This window comes from Schistocerca serialis, chromosome 2, assembly GCF_023864345.2.
Source record: "Schistocerca serialis cubense isolate TAMUIC-IGC-003099 chromosome 2, iqSchSeri2.2, whole genome shotgun sequence".
NCBI classification, from domain to species: domain Eukaryota; kingdom Metazoa; phylum Arthropoda; class Insecta; order Orthoptera; family Acrididae; genus Schistocerca; species Schistocerca serialis.
Window position 1 is genome coordinate 844416616 of NC_064639.1, and position 16011 is coordinate 844432626.

Sequence of the window (16011 nt, forward strand, 5' to 3'; positions counted from 1 at the left end):
TCAAGTACATTACTGATTCTCAAAGACGATAACGCACAGATAAACTTTAACACTGGCCCGCGAATTTGCGCCACGTACAACGCTATAGCCGGTCGGAGTGGCCGAGCAGTTCTAGGCGCTACAGTCTGGAACCGCGCGACCGGTACGGTCGCAGGTTCGAATCCTGCCTCGGGCATGTATGTGTGTGACGTCCTTAGCTTAGTTAGGTTTAAGTAGTTCTAAGTTCTAAGGGACTGATGACCTCAAAAGTTCCCATAGCACTCAGAGCCATTTGAGCCATATAACGCTATATTCACAGACTAGTGTTACCCTCTGGGAGGATTTTTGCAATTGACCGTGTGATTACCTAATGGACAGAGGATATCGAACATTAATTTCGTATAAGTGGCAATTAATACAAAGACTTAACAAGCTTTACTTTGGAGAGGATACAAGTAATGAAGCTCATGTGAATGAAACAACAAACGGCCGCTAGCCTAATTAGGCATAATAATTTGAAATATTATATTCAAAAAATTTTAAATATGATTTTGCATAAGTAATTTTCATTAATTCTCTCTTTTAATAATGCACTGGATACTCACGAGTACAGGGCGAATTAAGTAGTGGATAGCAGTAGTTATCATTTGCAAAAATCAGTAATCACAGGAAGACACAGGTACTTTACACATGATAATAATACTTACTATAGCAATCATTAAACAACTCTGCCGTGAGATGTTGCCACAGCACACACTGGACCAAAGTTGGGTATGAAATGAGTCATGATTTAGCTAACATATACATACCACAAATGAAATTAAATTATCATACGTAGACATTTTTAATACTCTCATTATTAGAATGTGACAGATTTCTTTTAATGTCAATGAAATTCCAAATTATCTTTTAATTTGAGGAAAGATTACTGTGGGGACCCATAAACTGTTACTTTTTCTACAGGCAAACTCTGATTATTTTATAAACAAATTGCAAATTACCCAAACGCTGTTGAAAGTAGTTCATGGTAATTATAAGCTCAAGTTATGTGCCTTTTTCATCACCTGTGAAGCAGGTAGTTTTACATTAACTCTTACACACTCTGACACTGATCTTTTGTACATTTAAACCAAAACCAAATTATCATTTGGTTAGAAACAGGATGCTCGGATTTCTGCACACTTGGGATAGGATCCTGCATCGCTTCATGACTAGGATAACGTCGGGGTTCAAACACAGGTTCATAGCACTTGAATTATTATTGAGAAAAACACTCACACAAATGTACTGGTCCATGTTATTATACATATCTGTGTTCCTGTAGTTGGCGGAGCAATGGCGCAATAGTAGTGGCAAGCAGTGTGGCGGCTAACTGGTCCCACGCTCTTGAACTTGAATATTCTCTACCAATTCTTCTTGGCGACGTAATTTCCTCATTTTAGAGCCATTCCATAATGTCAGGAGCACCATCCGACAGCCGAATCCATATCCGTGGCAAGTTTTCAACATATATTAGCTTCCAAATGCCTCACTTGGCACCCTCAATGTTAACCGTACAACGGCTAGCCACTGACTGCGTAGCGTGCTCCCTCAGTAGCCGCCCAGATCGACCGCCAAAACCACCTTTTACCGTGCGCCAAGCCACTTCCGTAGTTGAGGCGGTTCCCTACATCTTTTATACTACACGATACAAATTCCCTAAGCGTGAACCAGCATTCAAAATACAATTTCTCTTTTATGAGCAGACATGTATTATAGAATTCCATTATTTTTAAATATCCTTTAGCTACAACAATAAATATATTATAAACTTCAACTTTCTCTCTGACACAGTTGCATAGTATAACCTAATTACAATCGATATTGGTGTTACAAAACATGATAACAGGGCAAAGATAAAAAAAAAATGGTTCAAATGGCTCTGAGCACTATGGGACTCAACTGCTGAGGTCGTTAGTCCCCTAGAACTTAGAACTAGTTAAACCTAACTAGCCTAAGGACATCACAAACATCCATGCCCGAGGCAGGATTCGAACCTGCGACCGTAGCGGTCTCGCGGTTCCAGACTGCAGCGCCTTTAACCGCACGGCCACTTCGGCCGGCTGGCAAAGATAATCATCTCAACTTCTTAAGGTATCGATCCGTAGCTTAATCTATAATTACGTTAATGACTATTTTTTAACAAATTACATACATTATTACACATTCAGCAATTACACTACAATGACCAGACTTAAGTTATGCATCACCAAGAGCGTTTTAACTACGATGGGCTGGTCCGAAAGTTTTGCGTCTATCCTGGAGTTGTGATCTCATCTAAAAGAGGTGAATTATTGAATTGGGTTTGCTCATTTAATAATAGGTGCGGGGATGTACACGTCTTTCTTTTAATTTCTAAAATTTTTAATTGGTTGAGTTTGGCCCCCTTTTCCTCTGTGTGTAGGACGTGTACATCTATTGTGTATTTGTGGTTATTGTTCAGGCAATGTTCTGCAAAGGCTGAATCAGGCTTCCTCAATCTCCAGCTTCTGTGGTGTTCTTTAAGCCTGGTGCAGACTGACCTCCCCGTCTGTCCAATGTAGCAAGACTGACACGGCACGTAATTTTATAAACCCCACTTGTTCTGACAGCTGCTTGTTTATCGTATCGCGACATTGCCGCTCGCGTTGGTCGAGACACAATGACTGTTAGCAGAATATGGAATCGGTGGGTTCAGGAGGGTAATACGGAACGCCGTGCTGGATCCCAGGACGGCCTCGTATCACTAGCAGTCGAGATGACAGGCATCTTATCCGCATGGTTGTAACGGATCGTGCGGTCACGTCTCGATCCCTGAGTCAACAAATGGGGACGTTCGCAAGACAACAACCATGTGCACGAACAGTTCGACGACGTTTGCAGCAGCATGGACTATCAGCTCGGAGACTATGGCTGCGGTTACCCTTGACGCTGCATCACAGACAGGAGCGCCTGCGATGGTGTACTCAACGACGAACCTGGGTGCACGAATGGCATAACGTCATTTTTTCGGATGAATCCAGGTTTGGTTTAGAGTATCATGATGGTCGCATCCGTGTTTGGCGACATCGCGGTGAAAGCACATTGGAAGCGTGTATTCGTCATCGCCATACTGGCGTATCACCCGGCGTCATGGTATGGGGTGCCACTGGTTACACGTCCCGGTCACCTCTTGTTCGCATTGACGGCACTTTGAACAGTGGACATTACATTTCAGATGTGTTACGACCCGTGGCTCTACCCTTGATTCGAAACCCTACGTTTCAGAAGGATAATGCACGACCGCATGGTGTACGTCCTGGTTAGGGCTTTCTGGATATAGAAAATGTTCGACTGCTGCCCTGGCCAGCACATTCTCCAGATCTGTCACCAATTGAAAACGTCTGGTCAATGGTGGCCGAGCAACTGGCTCGTCACAATACGCCAGTCATTACTCTTGATGAACTGTGGTATCGTGTTGAAGCTGCATGGGCAGCTGTACCTGTACACGCCATCCAAGCTCTGTTTGACTCAATGCCCAGGCGTATCAAGGCCGTTATTACGGGCAGAGGTGGTTGTTGTGGGTACTGATTTCTCAGGATCTATGCACCTTAACTGCGTGAAAATGTAATCACATCTCAGTTCTAGTATAACATATGTGTCCAATGAATACCCGTTTATCATCTGCATTTCTTATTGGTGTAGCAATTTAATGGCCAGTAGTGTATATAGAGAACGACAGAGCTCCTATCACACTTCTGTGGGGCATTTCAAACGGTACCCTTGTATCCGGTGAACACTCTGGCTTTGAGTTGTATTATTTAAAACGTCTTCAAGCTACTCACGTATCTGAGACCCCATTGCATATGCTCGGACCTCTGTTCACAGTATGATCCTAGCATTAGTATTTACGATTTGGGTTCCTATGTGGTGCTTTGACGACCAGAGCTCAACGTAGCACACAGAAGAAGCAAAACCGTTTAACACGCTGTGGCACTCGACGTTTGCAGGTACTGCAGGCAGGCGAGGGGGGCGGCCTGGGCCTGGACACAGAGTGTGGGGCGGTGCCGGGCAGCCCCGGCAGCTTGGCGATGACGCCGTCTTCCCGGCGGAAGCACCTGCTGCTGCTGCAGCACCAGCAACGCTCCTCCATGGACACCGACGCCCTCGACGAGGAGCTCGACCTCTCCGACGTCACCCAGGTACGGCCCGCAACACGCTGTACGGTACGCTCACGCATTCATTAGGACACAGTGCTGCTGCTCTCGCGGCACCTCAACGGGGAGTGACTCACAATGTACATCGAATGAAATTTTCTCAGTTTCTAGGCCACGTCAGTTCGAATAAAATACTCGACCTTTCGAGGGCCACCTCCGCTGTCGTCGTCAGGAATAAAACCACTGACTACCGGGACTGACTCGGTTTTCCGCTTATATAGCCATTACTGCAGCCTCTGGCACCAACCAGAGAAGGCTGCAACGAAACATGCGCAGAGGGTGAGTTGGGTAGCTCATAGCAGCTCCGGTCCGCCGAAGGAACGAGGCCCACGAGAAAGATAGCACGCGGCGCGTACGTCACAGCACGTGACACTGCAGATCTGACCATTGCCAGCAGCAGTCTCCGCTGGGAATCGAGCAACTATTTCAAACGGGTTTCACAATTCTTGGCCGTGTATTTAAATGCATGCAAGTTGTCGACAACACACGACAAAATGAAGACCTTAAGTGTTTATTTTTTCAATCAAATATTGATTTCGCATGGGTCCTGCACGTAGCCGAGCGTTCGCGAATGCGCTTGACAAATCGACTAGAGTGACGCCACAAGTAGGTTTTAGGGCCCGTGTGTCTCGTTGGCCCCTCGCGCCACCTGACGTCACTCGGTCCCGTGTGGACCGGAGCTGCTATGAGCTGCCTAATCAGCTTCCGCGCATGTGTCGTTTCGGCATTCTCTGATTGGTGCCAGAGGTCGCAATAGTGGGTACATAAGGGGAAAACCGTGACAGGGCCGCAGCCAGTGGTTTTCCTCCTGACGACGATGGCGCAAATGGCCATCGAAAGCTCGAGAATTTTATTGGAACTGACACGGCTTGAAAACCGAAAAGATTTTATTCAGATATGCCGCTGCGAAAGACTCCAAGAATACATTCATGATTGTTAATGTCTATCGTATAACGGGTAATATACCATGCTGTATAACATTTTTCTTAAATTTCAACACAATAATATAAATCTAATAGTAAATAGTTGACGTGAATAATGAGAATGTAGATACGCTATGTGATCAAAAGTATCCGGACACCTACTAGTGGACATTAATATGCGTACCACACTTCAGCCTCCTGACGACTTAAGCTCTGCTGGGGACACTATCAGTGCTGTGTCTGGATGTCCGTCGAGGAATGGCAGCCCATTCCTCCTCGAGAGCCGAAATCCGAGAAGGTAGTGTTGTTGGGCACTGGGGCGTAGAGTGTAGTCGACGTTCTAACTCCTTTTAAAGGTCTACCATTGAGTTCAGATCGCGGCTCTAGGCAGCTTAATCCATTTCAGGAATGTTGTTGCCAACTAACCATTGTCGCACAGACGAAACGATTCCATCTCATGTTCATACAGTCAGTCATCACCTCCGAAATATTCCTCTATTCTATGTGGTACACAATCCTATTAACTGTGTTCACAACTTTCCGCAAATAGAATTTTCTTAAGCACATGAAGGGCACCTGTCCCTTACCACAATAAAGCACCCCATTTAGTAGCACCAACTCTTCCATACTTCACTGTTGACACTACACATGACAGCAGGTGATGTTCTCGAGGCATTCGCCACGCCAAATCTAAACATTTCCATCGGACTGACACAGGATATAGCTTGATTCATCACTCCAAACTTGTTTCTAGTCATCAACTATCCAATAGCGTCTCTCTTACACCACCTCAAGGGTTTTTTCTTATTAATTGAATAAATGTATGGCTTATGAGGAGCTCTTCGACCACTGCACTCCATTCTTTTTAATTACTCGCACAAATGAAATGTGCTGTCTGGACTTCTGGTAGCACTTTGAATCTCAAGAGCGATTTCTTTCATTGATTTCATGCTATTTTCTGCAACAGCTTCCGCAATACTCGACGGTCTGGGAGCTTCAGCACATGGGCCTACCTGGTTTTCGTTTGGCTGCTCCATAGCGTCCCTGTCACAGTCACATCGCCACCATTGGACGAGGGCGGCTTTAGAAGGGTTGAAAAGTCCCTTATGGATCAGGTGACATCCAACAACTTGTTCAAATTCACTGAGCTTTTCTGACCCACCTACACGCTTTTACTGCTCCTCTACTGGCAACACAATACTCACCGCCTCCTTTTACGCTGGCGGGTCATTCCTTCATGAAATGATCAATTTAGCATTGCATCGGGTAGCCCAGATACTTTTATCGCATAATGTACAGTTGAAAAAATAAAAAAAAAAATCGGTTATTCATTTCGGAAGTGTTATGGCTTATTGCATACTATCGAGGGGTATGCTTATAATTCCATTATATACTCCTTTAAAATCCAGTTAGAGATGACGTAAGGCATCGTACTGATAAGGCGCTCCATACTGGTGTATTTTTTCCCGGGCAGTTGGCTTCGGGAATTCTACTTTTTCCTGAACGTGCACACACTAAGCTGCCACCGTATTTGGAAGTCACATGGTAGCTCACACTGTGGCGCCCATTCTCAGTGTGCCGCAGTGGTTTGAGGGAACGCGACGCAGAAACCTGACAGGGCCTACAGACGGGAGCGCTTTGTCTCGCACTGTATCTGCTGTTAGACTCGCGTTCTGTCGACTTTCCGAGAGTCAATCAGCTGCCTCCAATCCGGATGAGTTTCAGACAGGCGGCACGGCTGTTCTACTCAAAGTTCGCGCATTCCAGCACACTCATTTTCCCAGCGGGGAGCCTTGTGCAGCGATTAAAAACTACCAGATCCCGCAAATTCTTCTCAGGTGATAGACTGACAGCAGTGTGAGAAACTACGTAGCGTACACTAAAACAAAACCAGAAGTGAGGCTGAATGAGCCACATTACAAATTCTAGAGTTACCACAATCTAATTTTAAATCCATTGAATGGTGAGAAAGTACGATATCCCGCCGTTCCGCAGATATTAGTGGGCCAGATGGTGTCTGCAAGACGCAGTGACTACAACGGTACCGAGGGCGTGCAAAGTTTTTCATGTGTTCCTGTCTCAAGAGTGTGGTTCTGCAATAACGTAAACTGCGCAGTACAATTAATGGTTCACATTTGGGAAAACCATTAATTGTCTCCCACTGCAAAGTGTAAGTTTGAAATTTGGCTCAACGGTGCCTACAGCCTTTCTCTATAATGCTGCAAAAGCTTGGCGCCCTGCGATACCGCCCTTGTGTTCGGCCACGCTTCAAACGGCAAGGTGTCAATACACGCTAAAAAAAAGGCCAGAGCTCAAAAGTTCATGTGAGGTGTAAGGCGGATTAATGATTTCGCATCGGCATCGAATTTCACCACAATTATGCTCAATGCCACCGCTCACCTGTCACGAGATGGGAAGGTCCCCACTAACCCTCTCACCTACAGTTCGCCCTTTCTTCTGATACATCAGCGATGGAGAAACGAACTGCGACGTCCAGTATTGAAAGCAGCTGGTTTTCTTATGGATCTCCAAGGTAAACATTTCAAACATACCGCATCCAGAATCGACAAGAAAAGGCCTGAGTGGGTGGCATAAAGGGCAGCGATGAAACCACCCCTTCCCCTGGGGCGTAGATTCCCACACATTTCGTGATTGATGCCCCACACGATTTTGATCACAAAGGGGTGCGACATTGACGCATGCGTGATTAAAATGGCGAAGCCTCTGTAAGACCATCCAGTTCTGCAACATCTATGGTTCCACCCACCCACTTTTCTTGAGCGCCTTAAAAATGTATCTGTACCGGCAGAATATTTGACGAGAGTCGTGGGGACCTGCAGACAGGCTACGTTGCCCCCCCTGCGCTTGTTCGTAGGCCAACCGGATTGGGTACGGTGGGGTGTCAAAGGCATTGCCTGTCTGCAAGCGCTTAGTACTTCGTCACGGCTCGTCTGTGTTCAGCTACACTTTTAAAGTGCTTAATAAAGGCCGAAATGGGGGTCTTAGAAGAAACCTCAGCCGTTTTATTCACATACGTGACAATGTCGCACCTCTCTGTGAACACGCCACAGGAGAGTGCGAAACAGGGCTGAAAAAGCATGAGCACCCTCTGCTGCTACTGATGGCGTTCAAATTTCGTCAAATGGTTTTTGAACGATCCCTAGTGGTTTCATCCTGTACACCCGAGCAAGAATTGTGGTCAAACTGCGCTCCAAACGGGTGAGATCATGTTCAGTGGGGTTTACAATATTATTTGTGATCTTTCTTTGCCACTTGTTAACAAAATTCCTGGCTGGGGTGGTGACTTGCCAGTTTGTGCGGCTATCGGTCCGTATGTGTTGGTTTTCGATACACGCTGTGTCCCAGGTTTTCACCATCCGTTGTCACCAGCAAATCTAGAAAGCGTAGCCGTTTGTCCTTTTCAACTTTGGTGGTAAATTTTATGTTGGCATGGAGGCTGTTCAAATGTCTTAGGAAGTCACCGAGCTGTTTCTCACCTGGCTCCATACAATAAAGGTATCATCGACGTATCTGAACAACACCTTACGTTTACAAGGTGTCAAGCCCATTGCCTGTGCTTTGAAATGTTCCATGAAGAAGTTGGCCACCACTGGACTAGGAGGACTACCCATGGTGACGTTTTCCAGCTGTTCGTAGAAGTTATCATTCCAAGTAAAATAGCTCGCGGTGAGACATTAATGAAAGATCTTGGTGATGTCTCGCAGCAAAATGAAGCCGATGTGCTTTAGAGAGTCGCTGAATGGCTCTTTGGTGAACAGAGAAATATCATCAGAGCTGACCAGGATGTCGTTTGGTCTAAGTTTTAGTTTCCTCAGCTTCTGAGTGAAATGTCCTGAGTCCTTTATGCATGTGTCAGTCTTTCTCACGTGCGGCTGGATAAGAGCGACCAAGTGTTTTGCCGGTATATACACTCCTGGAAATGGAAAAAAGAACACATTGACACCGGTGTGTCAGACCCACCATACTTGCTCCGGACACTGCGAGAGGGCTGTACAAGCTATGATCACACGCACGGCACAGCGGACACACCAGCATTTGTGCACCGCCGCCGTCAGTGTCAGCCAGTTTGCCGTGGCATACGGAGCTCCATCGCAGTCTTTAACACTGGTAGCATGCCGCGACAGCGTGGACGTGAACCGTATGTGCAGTTGACGGACTTTGAGCGAGGGCGTATAGTGGGCATGCGGGAGGCCGGGTGGACGTACCGCCGAATTGCTCAACACGTGGGGCGTGAGGTCTCCACAGTACATCGATGTTGTCGCCAGTGGTCGGCGGAAGGTGCACGTGCCCGTCGACCTGGGACCGGACCGCAGCGACGCACGGATGCACGCCAAGACCGTAGGATCCTACGCAGTGCCGTAGGGGACCGCACCGCCACTTCCCAGCAAATTAGGGACACTGTTGCTCCTGGGGTATCGGCGAGAACCATTCGCAACCGTCTCCATGAAGCTGGGCTACGGTCCCGCACACCGTTAGGCCGTCTTCCGCTCACGCCCCAACATCGTGCAGCCCGCCTCCAGTGGTGTCGCGACAGGCGTGAATGGAGGGACGAATGGAGACGTGTCGTCTTCAGCGATGAGAGTCGCTTCTGCCTTGGTGCCAATGATGGTCGTATGCGTGTTTGGCGCCGTGCAGGTGAGTGCCACAATCAGGACTGCATACGACCGAGGCACACAGGGCCAACACCCGGCATCATGGTGTGGGGAGCGATCTCCTACACTGGCCGTACACCACTGGTGATCGTCGAGGGGACACTGAATAGTGCACGGTACATCCAAACCGTCATCGAACCCATCGTTCTACCATTCCTAGACCGGCAAGGGAACTTGTTGTTCCAACAGGACAATGCACGTCCGCATGTATCCCGTGCCACCCAACATGCTCTAGAAGGTGTAAGTCAACTACCCTGGCCAGCAAGATCTCCGGATCTGTCCCCCATTGAGCATGTTTGGGACTGGATGACGCGTCGTCTCACGCGGTCTGCACGTCCAGCACGAATGCTGGTCCAACTGAGGCGCCAGGTGGAAATGGCATGGCAAGCCGTTCCACAGGACTACATCCAGCATCTCTACGATCGTCTCCATGGGAGAATAGCAGCCTCATTGCTGCGAAAGGTGGATATACACTGTACTAGTGCCGACATTGTGCATGCTCTGTTGCCTGTGTCTATGTGCCTGTGGTTCTGTCAGTGTGATCATGTGATGTATCTGACCCCAGGAATGTGTCAATAAAGTTTCCCCTTCCTGGGACAATGAATTCACGGTGTTCTTTTTTCAATTTCCAGGAGTGTATACGTCGGTGAGCCAGGAGCGCTAACAATCAGTCTTAATGGAACATTATTCTAATAGATATTTGGTAATTGATACAACCGAGGTAGTAGTGTTTCTGTGTTGCGGAGGTTCCTGTGTATGTCCGACGAGGGAGATGACGCCTTCATTAACCGATTCGCATTTCGTGTGATCCGCTGCGTCGGATCTGCTCTTAGTGTTCGGCACGTCGAATCTAATAGGACCAGGATATTTTGCTCATAATCTTCGGTCTTCATTACGACAGTCGCATTACCCTTATCGGCAGGCAGAACCAATATGTTCTTGTCAGTGTTAGTACTCTTGATAGCTTGTACCATTTCTTTCTTCAGTCTGAAAGCTGGTGGTTTTGCTTGGTGCAGTATCCCGGCTGTTTCAGTGCGTATTCCCTCAGCTCTTCCACAAGGAATAGTCTGAGTGGCGGCTTCGGTATTAGCAATGATGACCTCCGTGATCCTGGGTGCCCGTGCTGTAGCGAACTACCTTTTCAGGTAGCAAGAGGAGAACGGCACTGGAAATGACCACAGAAAAGCCCTTGGATGTTGATGTGCCAGGTATAAGTAATCTGTGGCAATGAGCTCGACTCCGTTCCACCACAAGCAATGGTGGGAGAAACTTTGTCAATGCCAGCCTTTTGTGCTGACGAAGCCTCAGAAAAATCATCAAACGAACGTCAGCCAAAGAGAGAGAGAAGTGAATAGGCAGTTTGTCTATCAGGTTTGCTGGCCCATGAGGTCCTTAGAGTAAGTTTTAACCATCTGGGGGTGTCAGCAGTGTCAAAGCTTGTCATGAACATCACCCTGTCGCGTATCGCACTGCGTACTGTCGCTTTAGACTGCAAAATGTGTGGTACATTTGAGCCCCGAGTGAAGAGGGGGTTCATTGACGCTCCTTATGCCAAGCCCTAAGGCCATTTCGTGTCGAATCGGAGCGGCGGTGAGTCTGAAATCTTTTTCTCGGCCAGCTAAAAGACAACCTGTGATCTCCATCGCACAGACGTAAAAAAGGGGGGGGGGTGAAATATGGGTGCGAAAGTGTGTGACGACCTTGCCATCGTGTTGCGCGTCTACAGTACTATTGAGCATATTTGTGGTGAAATTCGGTGTCAATGTAACATAATTAATTGACCTTACATCTCATAAGAACTTCTGAGCTCTTGCCTTTTCCTCGCGTATGTCAACATTTTGCTGTATGAAGCGTCGTCGAGCCTGAGGGTGACTTCGCAGGGTTCCACACTTAAGTACCATTACAGACGATAGTCAAGGCACCTTTGCTCCAAATTTCAAATTTATGCGACGCGATGGGAGTCAATTACGAGCTTTCAAACCAATGATCCTTTAATTTGGTCTGCAGTGAACTATCGGAGCCTTCTGCTTCGGGCAACAACATAGTTGATTGTATCAGTGGAAGAAAGACCAATGTAGCAAATCATGCAACTATTTAATGCTGGGTTACAAGCACAGATGAACTACCATACCAATTTTCCGAACATATTTGCAGTATGGGATGTACTGTAGAAGCCATTACGAATTAGGCTTATCTCGGCTCACCAAACGTCACAGTACACAGAGACTGGCGTGGGTGATCTCCACTTTTGTATGAGCAAAATTGGCCCTGGATGTATTACTACCTTCACAGAGGCAAAGATAAGGCAGTGGGTTGTCGGCAGGATGACGATCGACTATTGTTCAGAGAAACATCATTAGTTGTCATACATTTTAGTGAAAAATAAACTACAACACTATTAGTGACGGTCTGTAATGGGAACGCCCTCCTGGGTGCGTGCGGTGAAGACAGCGAGTGGGGGAGGCGCTCTTGCAGCAGGCAGCCCGCGGCCTGTTTTGGCGCCAGCGGCTCAGCTGAAACATTGACTCGGGGGATGTATGGCAGTGAATGTGCAGTCTGAATGCAGTTTAGCAGCTCAGAGCAGGATCCACCGAAATGTGCGGAACCCCACCATGGCCCTTGTAGAAGAAGACAGCCCTCAGCAGCAGTGGCCGCCCTTGAGAGGTGTACAGCGACAGTATGCATGCAGAAGCATAGGTGTTTGGATGGCAGCATCTTCTCGGTCTCCATCAGCTGCCCTCCAGAGCAGAAGCCTAGTAACAGCTGGAAGTAGGCCCAAAGGTGGCCCACTAGCTGGAAGGTGCTAAGTCCGTGGCATTGGACTTAGAGCCACCAGTGGGCCCAAAGTGAAGGCCAAGTCTCTTGGTGGCTGCTAATAGAACCAAGTCTATCCGAAGACTGGCGTAGACTACCCCTTGCTGACAGTAGCTGCCTGACTGGAATTCTTTTGACTAAACATGAGGGTTGATTGTACTGTCTTGGTAAACACTCATTTTGCTACTACATTGGGTGTGGTCATGTAGGCCACACCAAGTCTGCGGCTCTGGTGTGAAGTAACCAGGCCATCTAGACCAAGGTATCTTTGCGTTTCTGCTGCATCGAAATTATTTGCGCTCCTGGCCCCTCCACTTGTAGATATGAGGTAACCACCCAGACGATCGGCAGGTAGCCCTGGAGTAACTCCTGTCTAGCAATCTGTTTTGACCTGCTTCTCTGGCCCCTGCATTAGCCAAGGAACTTGTCATAATTTTTCCCAGCCATATCAAGTAATTTATTTGCTGCGCAGAGTATGAAAATAGATTGTTTGGACTGGCAAATCGCTTTGGTGCACAACAATGGAGGGATACCTGTTCCTCTAAAACCGATGAATCCAACTTACTGACAGTGCAGTGCTCACCCAAATGGTGGCGGTATTCCCGTGTGGGGGAATGCTTACAGGAGGTGAGGTAGGCTCCCTGACAGGTCTGTCTTCGTCTCTCGACGTAGGAGACAATGTTTTGCCGTTAAGTCAAGTGCATTCGTATTTAATGCTTTCGCCTAAAGTATCTTGCAGTCGACAAGTACATTCAGCAAGAGAATGCACGATCCAGCGTTCCCAAATTGTTGCAGGCCCTAGCATGTTTTGAGGAACATCCGATATTGCTTGTGTGATCACCTAGTTCCCAGCAACTGCATGTCATTGATCCTATGTGGGACGTCACGTGAAGGCATTCTACAACACGAAGGAATTGGACCTAAAATAGAGGTTTACCGTCATGCTTCCCATGCGCCATTCGGAAGTAGAACGGGGAAGAGAGGAAAAGATAATGGAAACAAAGGTACCCTCACTACACACCGTAGGGTGGCTGGCGGAGTGTAGAAGTACAGGTATCTGCAGATACGTTCCCGCCGTGGACAAGGCTCTGTCTATCCTCCATGAGCTGCAGGCATGGACCGAGTGGTCGTCCATCACAGTACCTTCCCAACGCATCCAGTGTGTCGTGGATTCCATGCCACGACAAGTCACCGTAGTCATCTACGGGTGCTCATGTGTGTTTCTTACGCCGTACTCAGATTTACCGGGCGACAACAGCACTATCCTCGAACGTTTTCGGCTAACGTATGCAGCAAGTAGACCATATCTACGTCGTCCCAGGCTTAAAATTCCATTAACAGCTGAGCACCACACTATTTGGCAAGCAATAATACCTTGCTGAACCACACATCAGTGTTGTTCCAGCTCACGTAGGGTGGTGGGGAATCCATATAGGATTTCAGACTTACGGTTCGCATGACATTACACACATCCTTCGTTTTTAGTTTGTACGTCATATTCGGTATTAAGCTGTGGAATACTTGGAGAAAGCCATGCCACATACATACAGTCAAATTTTAGGTATACAATCTCATTCCAAAGAAATTATTAACATAATTAATCTGCTGAAAAGCTGAAATGGGTATGGGGTTGTGGTATTTCAAATACACGACTAGAAATTTGTTCTTTCTGTATAGGAATTGTAATCATTATACTCTTTAACAGAGGATATGGGAACGATGCGGGGCATATATATATATATATATATATATATATATATATATATATATATATATATATACACATTATAATTAAAGTCAAACTTTCAAATCGCTGCAGAAATAACGCCACCGGTCAGAATGACATCAAATTGCAACGGAATGTTATCGGAGAAGGGGGAAAACGTATGGCAGAAGAAAAATAAATAGTTACAAAATGTAGCAATAGATGGCGCTGTAAGCATCATAATTTAATAGTGGTCGACTACAAATGCCAAATGAATCATACAACAATGCCTAAGGTGTACGTTTGACGTTAAACAAACTGTACTACTCAGTGTGCATGAGTGTACAGGTGTGATACTGCTAGTTACGTAAGCACATCCACCATGGCAAGGTCATATCAAGTCGGTTTTTAATTGTTCTAAGGCCAAAAACCGCATAAAAAGCGTCAATCGAAATCAAATCAGATTATTAATTTCCGTGTGAATGTCGTAAAACATGTTTAATATGCTATACACTGTTTTCTGCAACAAGTTGAAATCGAGAAACAGCATGTTCCACAACTGCTCGAAGCGTTTCCGAGGTCACGTTTAGAATGTGTTGTGCATTGCGTGTCTTCAACTCAGTTAAGTTTGCAGTCGGAACACTGAACACAACATCTTTCAGATAGCCCCACAGCCAGAAGTCACAGATCAAGATCACGTGGTCGGGACGGCCAGGTTGTAGGGAAATGGCGCTTGATAATTCTAGCAATTCCGAAACGGCGCTTCAGCAGCTGCTTAACTGGATTTGCAATGTGCGGAGGTGCGCCATCTTGCATAAAAATGATCTCATCCACACATCCACGCTGTTGGAGAGCTGGAATGACGTGGTTGCGCAAAAGACACTCATGGCGCTTACCAGTGACGGTACAGGCAACAGAAACGGAAGAACATGTCTCTTCGAAAAAATATGGCCCGATGATAAATGATGCCGTAAACCCGCTCCACACAGTGACCTTTTCAGGATGAATTGGTATTGGTTGATTTGGGTGTGGATTTTCCGTTGCCAATATTCGACAATTCTGTGTATTGACATATCCTGTCAGATGGAAGTGGGCTTCGTCTGTCCAGTGTTTGGGCAGCTGTCCGTGGACTGCACGTTTGCACACCACCACTCGTCCCCTGCTGCACTGCCGTGACCACTGCTTCCTCTGACGTCGAATTAATTCGTTTCCTCCCTCTACCAGGTTGCACATCAAAAGAACCTGTCTTTTCGAATTTCCGAATCATTTTCTCCAGATCCAAGGCAGACATCGGTCCAACTGCTTTTTTCAGACCCTTCAGTGTCCGGAGCTTCTGCAGAGCGACGTGTGCACAGTCATCATTCTTGTAATACAGCTTTACAAGCAGAGCGCGATCCTGCATTCCGACAGTCATGGCGAACGTCGCAGACGCAAAAGGAGGAAAAGCCGTGTACCGGGTGTGTTTATAGCAACTTCAATGGGTCGTGCTCATGACTGGTATTTTCATTTACGTATTCTGTTACATACAGCGTCAACTGTTGATCAATTTTCACACTATTTCTTTTTCTTCTCCCATAAGTTTTCCCCTTCTCTGTTAATATTATGTTGCAGTTTGACGTCATTCTGACCAGTTATGTTATTTTACAGACTTTTGAAAGTTTAAATTTAATTATAATCACTCTGTATATATATTTCTTCGTTCA

At 46.7% G+C, this 16011-nt stretch overlaps 1 protein-coding gene across 1 annotated transcript in view; it reads left to right on the forward strand.

Moving 5' to 3' along the window:
• Positions 1-16011, forward strand: part of LOC126456455 (uncharacterized) — a 478332-nt gene that overhangs the window by 140892 nt on the left and 321429 nt on the right. The window contains exon 12 of the mRNA XM_050092205.1: positions 3987-4178. Within this exon, the coding sequence (XP_049948162.1) occupies positions 3987-4178 (192 nt within the window). The remainder of the gene's footprint in view (positions 1-3986; positions 4179-16011) is intronic.